The 16,138-nt window shown below is 33.7% G+C and overlaps 1 protein-coding gene across 1 annotated transcript in view; it reads left to right on the forward strand.

The window, feature by feature from the left end:
* LOC130447445 (chaoptin-like) overlaps nt 1-16,138 on the forward strand; it is a 41,757-nt gene that overhangs the window by 25,296 nt on the left and 323 nt on the right. The window contains exons 2-4 of the mRNA XM_056784258.1: nt 777-921; nt 1,524-1,634; nt 13,103-16,101. Of these exons, the coding sequence (XP_056640236.1) occupies nt 777-921; nt 1,524-1,634; nt 13,103-16,101 (3,255 nt within the window). The remainder of the gene's footprint in view (nt 1-776; nt 922-1,523; nt 1,635-13,102; nt 16,102-16,138) is intronic.

Genomic DNA, 16,138 nt, shown 5'->3' on the forward strand with positions numbered 1-16,138 from the left:
TATTTGCTCTGATTAATCGTTAATCAATTTAATTGGTCAAAGCTTTCGTAATTTTATGCGAGCAATTGAATTTGTAGCTATAGAATGGAAACCGAAACGCAGGACTAAAATTAATTATGTGATTAAAATATAATGGATGCACAAACAACCGACTATGTACGTGTAATTTTGGGAAATGGTAGATTTGAATATTTATTAGGCGTGCTGTGATTGTGAAAAAACAAAAAGGAAACGCGTATCATTTGACTGTTGTTAACAATTTTTACATTTTTAATATATCTCTGAATCTGGCAGAGTGTTGTTACTTTCAAATTTATCATATGTTTGTTAAATAAATCCATTACATTCGAAAGTTTATTCAATTTCATGAACAACTATTGAGAAAGGCTCGCTTCGAACCCTATATCATAGCCGAGGGCCTAAAACAAAGCGTAAAGGAAAATCGAATTTTCTCTAATCTAACACGAATCCTTATAGAGTGTATCAACTACAACTTTTATCATATCAGATAAACGATAACTATCTTAGGAAACTTCATTTACTGCTCGTAATTATAAAAAAATGTTTCAGTCTCTGGTAAAAACTTATGTAAATCTATTTTCGGATCAAGTATGAATGTCTTATCAATCACTTTCGGTAGTTCAAAGTGATTTTGTGAATTGTTTCGCCCGTAATCAAAGTGTGAAAATCGAATTTACGAAAAACTACCGATTCGACAGTCGCCGTAGGGTTAGTAGCCTAATGCATTTATTTCCATCGTCTCGCTTTTGTTCCAGATCTCCCCGAGGGAAGTATCGGGCAGTTAGAAGTGGCGGGCGCCCATGCCGCCTTTCTCGAGGCGGAAACTTTGGCCGGATGCCAAGTACAGGCACTTGTTTTGACCAACAATCGTTTGCAACATGTGGCAGACCGAGCTTTCAGGTGAAAATTTCCACTAAACAAATATTAAACGTACAAACTGTAAATCACCATAATATTCACTTTCATATATATGTATATATATATATAAAGCAATAAGTAATCGATAATTGCTTGCTGTACATAAATTTATGTTCAAAAATGATATTTCATTTAAGAGCTCAATCTATAATGGTTAAAATGATGAAATATCATTGAAAAGTTTTTGTCTTTCGGCACAATGAGTTGCGGAAACGGAACTAAAACTTTTTGTATTAGTTAAACAAAAAAAATCAAATTTAATATAACGAGAGAAATGAAAATCTTCCTCGCCCTTTCTCTTTCCCCCACTTTCGGAGAAAATCCAATTTTCTCACTAAAAACTGGCCTCTTCTCGTCCTTTATAAATATTCCATACATATTTGGGTCAACGATAACCGTTTCGAAATACGCACTACAAATATAATTTCATGTCCAGTTTTTGCCTCGCGGATATAACGGCGTCTTTTTCTTTTTCTTTTTCATTTTCATTCCATCGTAGTACACAAACAGTATTTCCAAATTACAAAGTACAAATTGATACTTTATCCTGGAATCTATTCTGAGAAGCTGTGAATCTATTGCAGCTCGTCCTGGAAAAGTCTCACCTCTCTGGATCTCAGCTATAATCATCTTGACAGCGTACCTTTCGTCGCTCTTAAGGAAACTCGAAGTCTTCAGTGGATTAATATGCACGGGTAAGTTATCAAACTACAGAATAAAATTGTAAACCTATAGGCTATAGGTACATAGACACAAATTTTTTGCTCGTTAAAAGTTGCACTAGTGGAAAATAATGAAACTTATTCAAGTTTAAAAATACTCTTTATATTTTAGAAACTTCTATTATCCAATGCATTTAAGTGGAAATATTTTTGGCGCCTTTCAAGAGTAATTGAGGGATTTCTTCTCTCCATCTCCACTTTCACAGAGATTAGAAGCGCAATCTTTGTTAAATTGCATAAAGTTGAATTTAAACCCCACCGAAAACTGTATACTTCAAATATTCGATGAATATTCCCGTTTTCATCGTTAAATAACTTCTGATCTAAAATGTCGTCGATAAAATGTTTTGTACTTCAAAACCATTTTGTTTATGAAAAAAATTGTACACTATATTATAAGGGTGAAAATTTTTAAATTGATTCCAGAATTGGCGCTGCTTAATACTTCACAGACTATAATTAAATGTGTTCGGCTTATACTCAAATCGAATAAGCGCCACGTAATTTCAATTTGATATTTCAATCGATTGATCCGTTGATGGTGGTGTTTAATTTGGATTTATATAAAACTTGATTCGAACCTACATTCCCTAGCCAAATCATTAGACACAATGTATGTTTTAAATGATTTTATGTTTCTTAAGAGTTTTCATACAGTAATTGTATATTTAAACTACAATATTATTAATGTTTATTTCGTAGATTTATATCTATTTTCAACATGTGGCAACACTGTCTTCACACATGAACGTGAACAAGTACAAACCTGTAGTCGCGATCGTATTCTCGTCAGGTAGAGGCGTGTTTCTGTGGCTTCACGGACAGTTATTTGTTTATTTTATTTGTAGTGTTTGAAAAAAATAATTGGACTTTTTCATTATGCGTAGAAAAGGCGATTTTTCACCACGTAGAAAAGCTGAGGTGAAGGCCCTTTGAATGCGAAAACATTTAGGTACAAACCGCGAAATTTCACGAAGATTGAAGGTTTCTGAAGCTAGTGTACGACGCATAAAAAAGAAAATTGAATCAGGAGAGGAATCAAGTCCAAAAAGGAAGAAAAGATGCGGTAAAAAACCAATTTTCACTCCACGGTCAAAGAGATGTTTTTGTCTAGAAAACAGATTTGCTACCAAAAAGGTGATAAAATCACAACTCCGGGATACTAGCGTAAATGCTTCTGAACGCACTGTTCGAAGAAAATTGAAGGAGCTAGATTTCAAGGCCTGTCGCCCCGCCAGGAAGCCCAAGTTAACAGCTGCAATGAAAGCAAAGCGCCTGAAGTGGGCCAAACAATGGAAAGACAAAGATGTGGACTTCTGGAGATCGATAATATATTGTAATTTAATCAAAAACTTCACATATTCATATCATTTTCAGTTAAATAAAGCAAAGAAACATGTTTCTATTTTCTATTTATAACAGGACTGCTTCGAAATTTTGTAGAATAAAGCTCGTCGTTGTGGAGAAAAGTTTCATCCTAACTGTGTCGACTAAACGGTTAACCATCCCCCAAAAGTGATGATTTGGTCAGTTAACAGCGGCAAGGGCACTGGACGTCTGTACAAGATCAGAACAAAGAAGTATTACAAAATTGGTTGATTCCGCAGCTCAGAGAATGGTTTCCAAATGGAGAACCATTCACTTTCATGCAAGATGGAGCTCCCTGCCACACTGCTCGGTCTGTTAAAGCTTTCTTGGCAGAAGAAAATATCCCTCTGTTGGATTGGCCAGGTAATATCTAGTCCGGATACGAATCCGATTGCAAATATGTAGGAGCTAATGAAAAGAGAAGTAGCTAAGGATGTGATTATCAGCTTTTAGAAAAGATTATTGATGTGTGGAATCATCATCCTCAAATGCAGGAGTCTTTTATTGATGGCATGCCTTGTAAAATTAAAGCTTTGATAGCGCCTGAAGGTGGATCAACTAAATATTGACTTTTATTTACATTATTTTCACTTTTCTGTACAATTTTCTGTGCGTCTAATAATTTGGCCAGGGACTGTAATACTCTGAACCTGAATAAAGCGATTGAGTAATAAGTAATTCGATTCTATGTATATGTCGTAGGTATTTGGCAGAATCCTGCATTCTGCAGACTGCCTAGGGAGTTGGCAGACTGCCGGCACATGGAAGAATTTATCATCGAAATCACTGTCTTCCAACTGCCTAACATACATTTTTTTCTTTAACAACGTTATGTTTGGGACGACTCCTACTAACATAATAATTTATGACTCTAATTCAATTTTCACAATACATCTTTTTCGTCAAGTATATATCGAGCGGCATCGACTTTCATAAAACTTTTTTCGTTACTACTACTATTTTTATTTAACTTTTATATGTTACAACTCGAACGACTTCTACTTTCATAAAACTTTAACCTAACCTAAGAATCTTTCAGTTTTTGTTCAAACTCATCTCGATTCACTGAATCACTACCCATTTTCTAATCACTTATGATCACGACTCGCAGAAAAAGTGGATTGAGGTAGAACTGACAGCGATAGTTGGAAGACAGGTGATTTCGATGATATACATTCTTCCATCTGCCGGCAGTCTGCAGAATGCCGGATTCTGCCAACTGCATTTTGTAGAATCGGTACTAATATGTTCGTTGTTTATTGAATAATTTATAGCAATACCTATAATCTAGAAATGATTGAAAATTTTTCATTTCAATATCTACTACTACCATTATATAGTTCGATTAGGCAAAAAAAGATTGTATCAACATAAGTATGTGAAAAAACTTTTATGTAATTTTCTCTATAGAACTCTTCCATCCCTAAGAGTGAAAAATGACGGAGGTATTTTTCATATTTTGTTTTCTTCCTTCTTCTAATTCGATGTCTTCTTTTCTTCAAATTTCTGTTTTCTTACAAATTTTCTTTTATATTTTTGAATTAACCATAATATTATTAAAATTACAGAAATTATTATTATTATTGTGAATAGTCCTATTGATACATGGCTTCGCGGATTATAAATTTCATGAATTGGTTTTATATTTCTAGCAATAATTTTGTTTGTTCCATATATTTTTTCAAAATCTATGCTGTTTAAATTTGGAGATTTATAAAGTTTAATTTCGGTAATATTATAGATTTTCCTTTTTTAATTTGTATGTTGGTTAAGAAAATTCCACTTTCTATTTGAATACTACAGTTCTTTGGAATTTTTATAATTGATGGATAACTTATTTTCAAGTAACGGTCCGAAACACATTTGGAAATCATTTCAGTCTCTAAATTTGGAATCGCTGAAAGTTCATTGTTTATCACTTGTTCTAATATACTTTCTTGGAGATTTATATCACTAACAACACAATTCAGCAGAGCATCCAATTAACAATTCAACAGTACAATTGTCTTGTAACTTAAATGTTTCTTTGCAATAATATTTTTCTTCTAACGCTGGACATTCTTCTTTAATAAAATTGGAACATGGGTAGCAAAAATATTGGATTTGGAAAACGTTACTCGTGAGCCCAAAAAGAGATAATACGTTAAAATATTATTAAATTTTGGGATTTGTTTTTCATTATAAATAGTACTTAAATATTTCATCATCTCTAAAATTTCTTGATTCGATATTACTGAGCTGTGCGTTTTCAATATTATCAATCAATGTAATTAAATTCTGACAGTCCAGATTAATCTGTGAAATTGTACTATAAAATCTTTTAAAATTATTATTTTCTTTTCTATTGAAATGTGAAATTCTTTTGATTATTCCATAAAGTCGTAATCGATTTACTATAATGACCAATAAATTTTTTGTGTAATGATATTTGCAAATTAACTTGAATTATTTTTTTTTTTTATTTTGTTGTAAAACATTTATAGCGTTATCATATCTTTCTTCATCATCTGAATCTAAAGTTCCGAAAAGCCAATTATCTAATTTTCCTACTGAATTTATTAATCCTCTTTTTAATCTTAAATGCGGATAAATATTCTGATTTTATATCTAAAGTATCAATCAAAATTTATGTTCTAATATTGTTTTAAATTGTTAATCTGCTTATGAATATATTCCAAGTCTATATAATATATAAAAGTATGTTAAGTATAAATAAGGTTATTATTTCCTAAATTAATGGGTAATAATAAATTATTTACTTTTGTAATTTCTATGTCTTCCGTTTTAGTCTTCTTGTAAATAAGTAGTATTATTAGTATCGTTGCTAGTTTCATCTTTCTGTAACAATTTTTTAGTTTTAGTTTTTCTTATTATATTTTTATGATAAGTTCCTCTATCAGTCTCTAACAATATACCAGAGTCTTTTATGATTTCTGCCTTTTTAAATTTAGGTAATTTTTTATGTTTAAATTTTGTCTTTATATAAGCTATATTTTGGTTTGCGTAAGAAAGGGGATCATTTCTATTTTCATTTCTTTTATTGATTATTCTTTCTTTAATATCAGCATTTCTATCTTTAATTTTTTCATATAATAATTTTGATGTTTCTTTGTGATTTTGTATATAATTCGATATTATTAAGTGATCATCTAAATCAAAAGGATCGGGGTTATTTATGTGGCCTTTAATGATTTCGAATTGTGTGAATTGTGTTACTGAATGAATGGAGTTATCATTTGCCAAGATTGAGTGTTTAATTAATTGATCGGGTGTTAAATTTTTTTTTACTCATTCTAAAATCACACTTTATTCGACTCTCTTTTCTAATTGCGAACACACAAAACACATTAGGTGATTTTTGGGAATCCGCTTCAACTTCTTTAAAGAAAAATACAAGGTGTCCAAAATGAGTATCGGGTATTTGTTTTTGCGCCACATTCTAAACGGAGCGATAAAAGTGAACGGGGAGGGAGTTTCAGTCACGATGAAACAGAACTCGGGGACGCATCGCGCATTTTGCGTACAAGCGTACTATCGTAACGGTGATTCAATAGTTACTGCTCAACGTCTGTATCGTGCGGAATATCGTACACGCCAATTGACGATAGCATTAGGAAATGGATCAGGATGTTCGAGAATACACGTGCGACAGTTAAAATTCAAAACTCTGATCGCCCTCGTTCAGTTCGCGATGAAAAAATCGTCGAAATCCATCTTTATCCATCCGAAAGTATTAAACATAAAAAAATCGTCCTTACATTTGATTTTAAAGGAAAATTTGCATTTAGAAGCCTATAAAATTCAATTGGTTCAAGAATTGAAGGATACGGACTATACTAATCGACTGAATTTTGCGAACGAAATGATGCAGCGATTTAACAACTTTGAAAACATACTGTTCAGCGATGAAGCAAATTTTCACCTGAATGGTCATGTTAATAAGCAGAATTCTCGGTACTGGGCAGTCGAGAATCCGAGACGAAAGCATGAACAGCCCAAAGGTCGTTGTTCGAGCCGCTATGTCTGCTAAAGGAATTATTGGTCCTTATTTTCACGAAGATCAACGAGGCCGAGCAATCAATGTGAATAGTGACCGTTACTGCGATATGTTGCGAAATTTTTTGGTCCCAGAGTTGCAGAAGTTTGCAGGTTTCAACTCAAGAACGTGGTTCCAGCAAGATGGGTCCACTTGCCATACCTCGATGGAAGTTTTGAATGAATTATTCCCTAATAAAGTCATTTCGCGAACGGATAACATCAACTGGCCTCCCAGAAGCCCCGACTTTACCCCGCTTGACTATTTTGTATGGAGATACCTCAAAAGTAAGGTTTATCAAAATAATCCAGCGAACCTAACCCAATTGAAGGAAAACATCAGGTCAGAAATGGCAGCAATATCAAGAGCTTTGTGTTATCACCAATCTTCGTTTATGGTATCAAAAAACAATAAAAGTTTTTATCGCTTATAAATAATTTTTGTTTACTTGAACTTACAAATACCCGATACCCTTTCTGGACACCTTGTAGTTTGACTTCTTGAACGAAACTCCTTCTCCTTTGATCCGGTGACAAAGTGTTTCCCACTATTCACTAAGTCAAACATTGTTCTTTAGAATTAATAGAACAAAATTAATTTAATTTTGAAAAAATATTCAGTTTTTTACATTCTCAACAACGGTCAATAAAACGAACTAATTCTCACCTGATTTGAGTTAACACTAAGTGTTTCTATTTCCTTCGACAAGGGATTTTAAAACTGAAAATTTCCAACAGATTTTCTATTTATTTTCATCGTATATTGTTGTATATTATGTGTACATATGTATAGTTTTCTCTCTCTCTCAATCACCCTGTTCATCATCAATAATCGAGCATACTACTAACATACCCGCCGTCTCCCAGGGGCGGATTGAAGCTGCAGTCTAACTAGATGCTTCCCCATGTAACATTATTCAATCTTGTAAGATGTAGGTATCGAAATAATAGTCTAAAAGCAATTCTCTCAAAATACTCCGGATTGGGCTAATTTTATATTCGATTTAACATTTTTTTTATAACTAACTTCGGTATACGCTTCGTAATTTATGTTTTGCCTTCTACAAATTAACGTAACTCGATTTTGAAGCCGCTTCTGTTAACCGCACATTTCCCGAACGCTCGGTACGTCGTGACGCCATCCAGCTTAGCGTCAGCCTCAAACATTGTCGATCGCAAACTCTGAAATATTCAAAATGCGAGTGGGTAATGGTTCAATTATTAACAACGCTTTTGTATGCTCCTCTTCTTCCAAGGCTTCTGCACATATTTGCACTTAAACTAGAATAGAACGGCAGAGACTCTGCGAAATTTGCTCTCTTAAAATCTTTATTCTGTCGACTTCTGTTATTGTATTAGTAAATATTGGTTAAGGAAAACGTGGTGTATAATTTTCATGTAACGGTTACCATAATTTTATGGAATAGAGCACCATTGTCAGACCTAGTTTTTCATATCGTATTTATAAAATAAAAAAATTGATGATTTCCATTCCGAGTCCGTTCAAGCGTTCTACCCAACCGATTTGCTTAATTTTTTTTTCACTGGAAGGTATTGATGCACAAATCAGCTATCAACCATCGAATTTCATCTAATTTTCACCATTCTCAAGTTATACTCAATTGCGATTTCCCCCTGTACATTACTTATAGGAGTTTTTCAGTTTTCAAGTTTCTATCCTCAATATCTAAGGTTCTATTCACGATAGAGACTTCGTTTTAATTTAAGAACACTCGCTGAAATACCTTTTTTCTTTTTAGTTTTTGAACACTTAAATTGGTTGAGCTGGAGAAGAGCTAGGCGCGGACATTCAATGTGGAGTTATGGATTTTTGTAGGTTTTTGGCAATTTTTCTACATTCAAAGATCTATATCTCAGGTTCTAATATATCTACAGAGTTCGTTTTAGTTTGAGATCACTCGCTAAAACACCTTCTTTCTTTTGAGTTTTTGAACACTTAAATTGGTTGAGCTGGAGAAGAGCTAGGCGCGGACATTCAATGTGGAGTTCTGGATTTTTGTAGGATTTTGGCAATTTTTCTACATTCACCAAAGATCTATATCTCAGGTTCTATTCAAGATAGAGACTTCGTTTTGATTTGATAACACTCGCTGAAATATCTTCTTTCTTTGGTGTTTTTGAACATTTAAATTGGTTGAGCTGGAGAAGAGCTAGGCGCGGACATTCAATGTGGAGTTATGGATTTTTGTAGGTTTTTGGCAATTTTTCTACATTCAAAGATCTATATCTCAGGTTCTAATATATCTACAGAGTTCGTTTTAGTTTGAGATCACTCGCTAAAACACCTTCTTTCTTTTGAGTTTTTGAACACTTAAATTGGTTGAGCTGGAGAAGAGCTAAGCGCGGACATTCAATGTGGAGTTATGGATTTTTGTAGGTTTTTGGCAATTTTTCTACATTCAAAGATCTATATCTCAGGTTCTAATATATCTACAGAGTTCGTTTTAGTTTGAGATCACTCGCTAAAACACCTTCTTTCTTTGGTGTTTTTGAACACTTAAATTGGTTGAGCTTGAGAAGAGCTAGGCGCGGACATTCAATGTGGAGTTATGGATTTTTGTAGGTTTTTGGCAATTTTTCTACAATCCAAGATCTATATCTCAGGTTCTAATATAGCTACAAAGTTCGTTTTAGTTTGAGATCACTCGCTAAAACACCTTCTTTCTTTGGTGTTTTTGAACACTTAAATTGGTTGAGCTGGAGAAGAGCTAGGCGCGGACATTCAATGTGGAGTTATGGATTTTTGTAGGTTTTTGGCAATTTTTCTACATTCAAAGATCTATATCTCAGGTTCTAATATATCTACAGAGTTCGTTTTAGTTTGAGATCACTCGCTAAAACACCTTCTTTCTTTTGAGTTTTTGAACACTTAAATTGGTTGAGCTGGAGAAGAGCTAGGCGCGGACATTCAATGTGGAGTTATGGATTTTTGTAGGTTTTTGGCAATTTTTCTACATTCAAAGAACTATATCTCAGGTTCTAATATATCTACAGAGTTCGTTTTAGTTTGAGATCACTCGCTAAAACACCTTCTTTCTTTTGAGTTTTTGAACACTTAAATTGGTTGAGCTGGAGAAGAGCTAGGCGCGGACATTCAATGTGGAGTTATGGTTTTTTGTAGGTTTTTGGCAATTTTTCTACATTCAAAGATCTATATCTCAGGTTCTAATATATCTACAGAGTTCGTTTTAGTTTGAGATCACTCGCTAAAACACCTTCTTTCTTTGGTGTTTTTGAACACTTAAATCGGTTGAGTTGGAGAGGAGCTAAGCGCGGACATTCAATGTGGAGTTATGGATTTTTGTATGTTTTTGGCAATTTTTCTACATTCAAAGATCTATATTTCAGGTTCTAATATAGCTACAGAGTTCGTTTTAGTTCGAGAACACTCGCTAAAACACCTTCTTTCTTTTAAGTTTTTGAACACTTAAATTGGTTGAGCTGGAGAAGAGCTAGGCGCGGACATTCAATGTGGAGTTATGGATTTTTGTAGGTTTTTGGCAATTTTTCTACAATCCAAGATCTATATCTCAGGTTCTAATATAGCTACAAAGTTCGTTTTAGTTTGAGATCACTCGCTAAAACACCTTCTTTCTTTGGTGTTTTTGAACACTTAAATTGGTTGAGCTGGAGAAGAGCTAGGCGCGGACATTCAATGTGGAGTTATGGATTTTTGTAGGTTTTTGGCAATTTTTCTACATTCAAAGATCTATATCTCAGGTTCTAATATATCTACAGAGTTCGTTTTAGTTTGAGATCACTCGCTAAAACACCTTCTTTCTTTTGAGTTTTTGAACACTTAAATTGGTTGAGCTGGAGAAGAGCTAGGCGCGGACATTCAATGTGGAGTTATGGATTTTTGTAGGTTTTTGGCAATTTTTCTACATTCAAAGATCTATATCTCAGGTTCTAATATATCTACAGAGTTCGTTTTAGTTTGAGATCACTCGCTAAAACACCTTCTTTCTTTTGAGTTTTTGAACACTTAAATTGGTTGAGCTGGAGAAGAGCTAGGCGCGGACATTCAATGTGGAGTTATGGTTTTTTGTAGGTTTTTGGCAATTTTTCTACATTCAAAGATCTATATCTCAGGTTCTAATATATCTACAGAGTTCGTTTTAGTTCGAGAACACTCGCTAAAACACCTTCTTTCTTTTAAGTTTTTGAACACTTAAATTGGTTGAGCTGGAGAAGAGCTAGGCGCGGACATTCAATGTGGAGTTATGGATTTTTGTAGGTTTTTGGCAATTTTTCTACAATCCAAGATCTATATCTCAGGTTCTAATATAGCTACAAAGTTCGTTTTAGTTTGAGATCACTCGCTAAAACACCTTCTTTCTTTGGTGTTTTTGAACACTTAAATTGGTTGAGCTGGAGAAGAGCTAGGCGCGGACATTCAATGTGGAGTTATGGATTTTTGTAGGTTTTTGGCAATTTTTCTACATTCAAAGATCTATATCTCAGGTTCTAATATATCTACAGAGTTCGTTTTAGTTTGAGATCACTCGCTAAAACACCTTCTTTCTTTGGTGTTTTTGAACACTTAAATTGGTTGAGCTGGAGAAGAGCTAGGCGCGGACATTCAATGTGGAGTTATGGTTTTTTGTAGGTTTTTGGCAATTTTTCTACATTCAAAGATCTATATCTCAGGTTCTAATATATCTACAGAGTTCGTTTTAGTTTGAGATCACTCGCTAAAACACCTTCTTTCTTTGGTGTTTTTGAACACTTAAATCGGTTGAGTTGGAGAGGAGCTAAGCGCGGACATTCAATGTGGAGTTATGGATTTTTGTATGTTTTTGGCAATTTTTCTACATTCAAAGATCTATATTTCAGGTTCTAATATAGCTACAGAGTTCGTTTTAGTTCGAGAACACTCGCTAAAACACCTTCTTTCTTTTAAGTTTTTGAACACTTAAATCGGTTGAGTTGGAGAGGAGCTAGGCGCGGACATTCAATGTGGAGTTATGGATTTTTGTAGGTTTTTGGCAATTTTTCTACAATCCAAGATCTATATCTCAGGTTCTAATATAGCTACAAAGTTCGTTTTAGTTTGAGATCACTCGCTAAAACACCTTCTTTCTTTGGTGTTTTTGAACACTTAAATTGGTTGAGCTGGAGAAGAGCTAGGCGCGGACATTCAATGTGGAGTTATGGATTTTTGTAGGTTTTTGGCAATTTTTCTACATTCAAAGATCTATATCTCAGGTTCTAATATATCTACAGAGTTCGTTTTAGTTTGAGATCACTCGCTAAAACACCTTCTTTCTTTGGTGTTTTTGAACACTTAAATTGGTTGAGCTGGAGAAGAGCTAGGCGCGGACATTCAATGTGGAGTTATGGTTTTTTGTAGGTTTTTGGCAATTTTTCTACATTCAAAGATCTATATCTCAGGTTCTAATATATCTACAGAGTTCGTTTTAGTTTGAGATCACTCGCTAAAACACCTTCTTTCTTTGGTGTTTTTGAACACTTAAATCGGTTGAGTTGGAGAGGAGCTAAGCGCGGACATTCAATGTGGAGTTATGGATTTTTGTATGTTTTTGGCAATTTTTCTACATTCAAAGATCTATATTTCAGGTTCTAATATAGCTACAGAGTTCGTTTTAGTTCGAGAACACTCGCTAAAACACCTTCTTTCTTTTGAGTTTTTGAACACTTAAATCGGTTGAGTTGGAGAGGAGCTAGGCGCGGACATTCAATGTGGAGTTATGGATTTTTGTAGGTTTTTGGCAATTTTTCTACAATCCAAGATCTATATCTCAGGTTCTAATATAGCTACAGAGTTCGTTCTTTTTTATTATAATGATTTCTGATACTAAAAGCTAGTCGTATTATAAAATAATTAAATCGTCTTGCACATCCAACAGATTCAGTAAAAGTAATATATTTTCATCTTCATTTTTTTTTTGTAATACCACTGATATAATCTTACATGTCAACCGTTTTTTGAACCAACTGTGTGCACAACAAACAAAATCTCAGTACTTTTTACTGTTGTTACTTTTTTGTTTCAGCAATCAAATATCATCATTAGACGGAGAATGGTCTCACATGAAAAATACCGTCGCCACGTTGTTTCTTGGAGAAAATGACGTTACGGAGATTTCATCAGATTCACCGGACCATGCATCGGGAAATTTACACGGTCTTCGCCAGTTTAAATCTTTGATTTGGCTCAACTTGGACGGCAACAGAATAGTTAAAATCTACAAATATTCCCTTCCGCCCGCCTTACAAACTTTCAGTGTGTCACATAATTTAATAGAAACTTTCCCTATTGATTTAGTAGCAACTTTACCTCAGTTGCAGTGGCTGTACTTAAGAGGAAATCACATTAAATATTTGCCGGAGCATACTTTTCCTAGACGGCTTTGGATGGAGAAAATTGATCTTGGAGAAAACTTTTTAAAATCGTTACCGAAAATCCCTTTTAATAACAGCATCTGTATAAGAGATCTAAATTTGGCTTCAAACGATTTTAGAACCGTAACAGCAGAAAGTTTTACAGGTTTAGAAACTAGAAGAATCATTCTGTCCCACAACCTCATCGAAAATCTCGATCCTCGCGCTTTTAATGGTTTAGAAGAAACGTTGGAATATTTGGATTTCGATCATAATAATTTACAGCAAATTCCCAAAGCCGTCAGCGAATTAAAAACTTTGAAATACTTATACTTGTCTTCCAATAGGCTGGTGGATATACCAGAAAATGCTTTTGATAATTTTTGTCATAGTTTAAAAGCGGTTAGTTTGAGCGGTAACCGTTTAAATAGAATACCTTGGAAAGCGTTACAAAATTGCTCGAAAATCTCCCACTTTAATGTTGCTTTTAACGATATCGGCGAAATAAATGAAGATGATTTTCTATGGGGCGCGGCAATAAAATCTTTAAACATGGGTAATAATCAAATAACAAATCTACAAAAGAATACCTTCAAATATTTACAAGAGCTTAAGGAGTTGAGCTTAAGTTTCAACCCGATAAGATTTATAGATAAAGAAGCTTTTAACGGATTAAAAACATTAGAAAGTTTAGAACTTTCTTTTAGTTTAAATCCGGACGTAGACGTAGAAAATATTTTTGAACCCCTAGGTCAATTAAGATGGTTATCAATAGATAACAATAATTTACATTATATACCCGAAAACTTGTTAAATTCTTTGAAGCAATTGAATTACATTAATTTAGAATCCAACAAATTACACGCCCTACCGAAAAATCTATTCAAATCAAACATCGAGTTACGCCATATAAGATTATCGAATAACGAATTGAGAGGCATCGAAACCGAAACTTTTTCTCTATTACCGAATCTCGAAAGTATCACTTTATCCGGTAATAAAATTAAACATATTCAGAGGGAAAGTTTCTCCCATTTACCCAATCTAACAAAAATCATCCTTTCGGACAATTTTCTAACTCACATCAGCCACGATGCTTTCTCCAATCTACCAACCGTTACAAAAATAGATTTGCAGAATAATTTTCTCAAAGAGATATCGTTTAAATTTTTCGTTAATATCACAAGTCCGATTTCGTTGAACGTTACGAAGAATCGTATCTCATTTTGCACATCCGACGCGAAGATCTTAAATACAGAAACGTTAGACTTGAGTTATAATAATTTAGAAAACGTGCCCAACTGTCTTGAGCATACGGCTTCGTTGAAAAAGTTAATATTGGAATCGAACTCGATAAGTTCGCTCGATCATAACGATTTTATGCATCTAACTTCATTAGAAACGCTCAAATTAAACGCCAATAATATATTGATAGTTAGTAAAAAAGCTTTTTTCGGTTTACAAAATTTACAAATATTGGATTTATCGAAGAATTTCATCAGTCAAATGCATAATAGTCAATTCGTTAATATGCCGAAATTGAGAATTTTAAATTTGAAAGAAAACAGATTGAGTTATTTACCGAGGGACATATTCAGTAATACGCTACTAGAAATGTTAGATTTGGGGTTGAATTCCTTCACCGTTGTTCCGAGTATGAGTATATCTGACGTCGGTATGACCTTAAGGTATCTCTCAATGCGATCTAACAATATCGAACATATAGATATAACCACTTTCCCTGATGTACCCTCGTTACAGTATCTAGATTTAAGTAATAATAAGTTGACTATATTACCGGACAATGTATTCACTAGTTTGGGTTTATTGCAATATCTCGATTTGAGTTTTAATCCTCTCCGGTCTAATTTTAAGGAATTGTTTCATTATGCGCAAAGTTTGAAATATTTGGATTTGTCCAACAGTTGGATAATGCAAACTCCGTTCTTTCCTTTACCGAATCTAGTTCATTTGAATTTATCTCATAATTTGATAGAAAATATCGACAAAAATTCGATTCAACAACTACTCAAACTAAAATCTTTCGATATAAGTTTTAATAAACTGGAAGAAGTGCCGGCAAATTTGTGGACTTATTTACCTAACCTTAAAATATTAAACTTATCAAATAATCCTATAAAAGAAATAACCGTCGATAGTTTTTCGGGATTACAGAACCTTCAGGAACTCATTTTATTAAATTTGAATCATATCAAAAAGTTCGAAGGACAAAGTATTTCCCAAATAAGGGTATTAAATAAATTGACCATAGAAACTTGGCCCAAGCTCGATCATTTTTCCGATCAATTTTGTAATCTCCTATCCAATTTCGATCAATTGAGAATCTTGAAAATTTATTTTCACGAATATAAACTGGACGATCAACTTTTGTGTATAACAAATAGAAAAATTAGAGAGCTCGATATATCCGGTAAGAATTTAAAAACTATCGATAAAGACGCTTTCGCTAAATTCGTCAGAAATCCCGATTTGGTTCTAAAAATCCACGACACTCTCATCGAAGATCTTCCCGCTGGACTTTTCGCAAATATGTACAGAATTTCCTATTTACGAATAGATTTAAGATTCAACATGTTATCCCAATTAAGTCCAGACATCTTTTATGGGAATACCAGCGGTTGGAGGAATATCGGTACCACTATGGTTTCAGGTGAGTGATTTTTATAATTCGGGAAATATTATTACAA

This window comes from Diorhabda sublineata, chromosome 8 (assembly GCF_026230105.1).
Source record: "Diorhabda sublineata isolate icDioSubl1.1 chromosome 8, icDioSubl1.1, whole genome shotgun sequence".
NCBI classification, from domain to species: domain Eukaryota; kingdom Metazoa; phylum Arthropoda; class Insecta; order Coleoptera; family Chrysomelidae; genus Diorhabda; species Diorhabda sublineata.